The sequence below is a fragment of the Orycteropus afer genome, unplaced genomic scaffold (genome assembly GCF_000298275.1).
Source record: "Orycteropus afer afer isolate SDZICR_OR568_19922 unplaced genomic scaffold, OryAfe1.0 scaffold00295, whole genome shotgun sequence".
Lineage (NCBI taxonomy): Eukaryota > Metazoa > Chordata > Mammalia > Tubulidentata > Orycteropodidae > Orycteropus > Orycteropus afer.
Window position 1 is genome coordinate 3,068,314 of NW_006921882.1, and position 3,297 is coordinate 3,071,610.

The 3,297-nt window shown below is 53.4% G+C and overlaps 1 protein-coding gene across 1 annotated transcript in view; it reads right to left on the minus strand.

Annotated features, from left to right (window-relative positions):
* Window positions 1-1,329: 1,329 nt before the first annotated feature.
* The window catches only part of CUNH20orf85 (chromosome unknown C20orf85 homolog), a 9,847-nt gene continuing 7,879 nt past the window's right edge, over window positions 1,330-3,297 (minus strand). The window contains exon 4 of the mRNA XM_007951503.1: window positions 1,330-1,491. Coding sequence (XP_007949694.1) covers window positions 1,330-1,491 — 162 coding nt within the window. The remainder of the gene's footprint in view (window positions 1,492-3,297) is intronic.

Genomic DNA, 3,297 nt, shown 5'->3' on the forward strand with positions numbered 1-3,297 from the left:
TCCAGCACCGCCAAGCCCTGCAGCTCCAGGCAGACGGAACACAGCAGGAAGCAGGAGGAATTCACCCGCACACAGCGGTGCTCGGCGGCCAAAGGGTGGGGGCAGGCGTCTCCCTGGAGGGCAGACCTGAGCGTCACCAGCTCCCTGCCCTCCATGCTGCCACGGTGCTCCAAGAAGCCACCCACCTGCTGCACACACTCACATGGCGGCCCATGGCGGCCCACGCTCCCACTGCGGTTCAGTTCAAGGGTCTGAGGACACGTGGCCTGCCTCACTTGTAGAATCAGCAGGAAAGCCCCAGGGCAATACCAGTGGACGCTGCAGTCCGTGAGGGAAGGAATGAGGCCTGGCTGGCCAGCCAGCTGCGTGTGTGGACAGCGTGGCTGGGAGGTCGGCGGGAGGTGTTCTCATTCAGCCCTTAGGAGGCCTGCTTTCTTTTGGAATGTGCACTCAAGGGCAAATCGTGGGCTCCCTTCTTCCTTAAATGCTCTTGATTTATTGCTAATATCCTTGGAGAGGACAATCAAGGGGTTCCAAGTGTCCCCAAAGGATTATTTGGATACAGAAACTACTGGAACTATTGGTCAACAGTCATTATCGACAGGGTGGTAGCTGATGTGACTGAAAGCCACACTGAAGGGCCCATTGTTGGTTCATTGCCACCGATCCATGGTGCCTCATCTGTGGGGAGAAGAACTTGCCCCAAGAGGTGCAAGCCTGTGACTTTTCAGCACATTGTAGCCTGTCTCCCAAGGTGCCTCGGGTAGGTAGGTTCCAACCGCCAACCTTTCAGCTCGTAGTTGGTGCTTAACCATTTGAGACCCACAGAGGGCTTAGCCAAATATTTATTAAAAAAAAAAAAAAAAAAAAATCACTTACTGGTTTTTAAAAGCCATACCTAGAAATCTTCAAAAACCAAAAGCCAAACCCACTGCCATTGAGTCAATCCCAACACATAGTTACCCCTATTGGGTTTCCCAGGTGGTAGATCCTTTCGGAAGTAGATTTTCCCTGGAGTGGCTGGTGGGTTTGAACCACCAACCTTCCTACCAGAGCTCCTAGAAATGTTCAAGGCATCAAAAAGAAAAGAAAAAAGAAAAAATCAGAGAATCTGTCTAGTCTTATTGGTCACATTAGGCAGGGCCATTTGATGAACCCAAGTGGTCCAGAAGAGGGGTGCTGATGGCCCGAAACATGGGAGGGGTGCTTGGTGTTTTCAGCCTCATTCCATGGCAGTGTGGCGGGGGAATGTCCCCAGAGGGGCTCTCTGTCTGCCCGAGGCCTGAGTCCCCAGCGGCGGGGGTTCAGGCCCAGGGCCCCAGGCCGTTCTCAGTGGATGCCCTGCTTGGGCCAGCCCAGCTCCTTGGCGTAGGCCCCTTTGCAGCTCCGGATCTCGAGGTCGTGCTCCAGGCACCTGTTGAGGCCCGGCTGCCCTGATCTCCAGCCGATGAAGCCCTGGGCCGTCTTGGGGACTGGGGGAGACGGGAGGACCTGGAACGGAACGGCAGGGGCTTTAGTCACAGCTGAGCCCCGGGGAGGTAGGGCAGTGGTGCTCTCGGCAGTGAACCAGAAGGTTGGAGGGTTGAGTCCAGCCAGAGGCACCTCACTAGAAACACCTGGGAAACTACTTCCAAAAAAATGAGCCCCTGCAAACCCCGTGGAGCCTGGTTCCCACCTGGGGTTGCCATGAGTCAGAGCTGACTCCACGGCAACTGGTTGGTTGCTTTGAGCCGCTGCGACCCATGCCCCAAGCTGTAGGCCCCTCAGGAATGCAAGGCAATGGGATTGAACTGAAAACCAAAAGGAAAACAGTGTACCAACGGCTATGCAAAAACGTTTCGTGGTCTGTTCCATGGACAGATTGGAAGTTTTTGGAAACCAGGGTAGGTGTTTAGGCAGGTTCCCCTCGATTTGAAATAATCTTCTGTTATTAAAGGCAATTTGAACAGGCAATGAGAGGGATGTTTGTTCCACAGAACTGAGATAAAGAGCTTTAATTTGTTTTGAGTGATGAGTTCACCCTTTGCTAAAGGGATTTTTGAGGCAGGAACGGGAAGCAGAGATCCTGGTGGGCCGGCTGCCGCTGGTGGACAAAGCCCTGTAACAGATGTTCTTGATGAAGAATTAAAATTAATCTCTCGAGAACAATCATGGGAGAAAAAAGGGCTGTGTATGCACAGGGAGACAGCTCAGGGGGCAGGAGTGCATGGAGGATGGACACAGGGAAGAGGTAACTATGAGGAGGAAATGGGAGGGGAGCTGTTGCATTGGGGTAAATTGTAGTCAACGTCATGAGACAAAGTGTATGTGAACTGTATGGAAAGAATTTGCTCTGTAAATTTTCACCCAAATCACAATTTAAAAAAAAAGAAAAAGAAAAAAAAAGAACATCTCTCGAGAGGCCACCCTGCGAGGAGGGTCATCAAAGAATGCCAGAGGGGCCCAATGGCCTCCAATCAGCTATGACTAGAATTAAGCCCTGGGCTGCAAATGGTTAAGGACTCAGCTGCTAAGCCAAAGGTCGGCCGTTCAAACCCGCCCACCATTTCCACTGGAGAGAACTGGCGACCTGCTTGCATGAGGATGACATCCTAGAAGGCTCTACGGGCAGCCCTACTCTGTCACATGGCTCACTGTGAGTCTGAGTCGGCTTGATGGCAACGGATTCGGGGTTAGAGCTCATGTGTAGGCTCCAAGCTGCAGAAGGGGGTGAGAGACTGGTGACCCTGGTCAGGGAGGGGCAGGAGACTTTCACAGCACAGCCTCTTGGGTCTGGAGGAAATCTGTTTTCTAAAGGCTGTATCCACCCAAAGAAGGCACCCTGGTGGCACTATGGTTAAGTGCTCGGCTGTTAACCAAAAGGTGGGTGGTGTGCAACCACCAGCCCCTGCGTGGGAGAAAGCTGAGGCAGGCAGTTTCTGGAAAGATTACCAGAACCAAACCCACCGCCGTCGAGTCAGATCCGACTCACAGCAACCCCTCCTTGGGTTTCCAAGGCAGTATCACTAAAGAAGTACATTGCCCAACCTTCCTTCTGAGGAGTGGCTGGTGGGTTTGAACCGCTAGCCTTCTGGTTAGCAGTCAAGTGCCTTAGGCAGCCTTAGAGACCCTGTGGCGCAGTTCCACTCTGTCCCCTAGGGGCGCTGTGGGTCAGAATGGACTCCAGGCAGTGGCTGTGGTTTGGGCTTTGCTTCCCTGAAGACTGACAGCCTTGGAGACCCTGTGGTGCAGTTCCACTCTGTCCTCTGGGGGCGCTGTGGGTCGGAATGGACTCCAGGCAGTGGGTGTGGTTTGGGC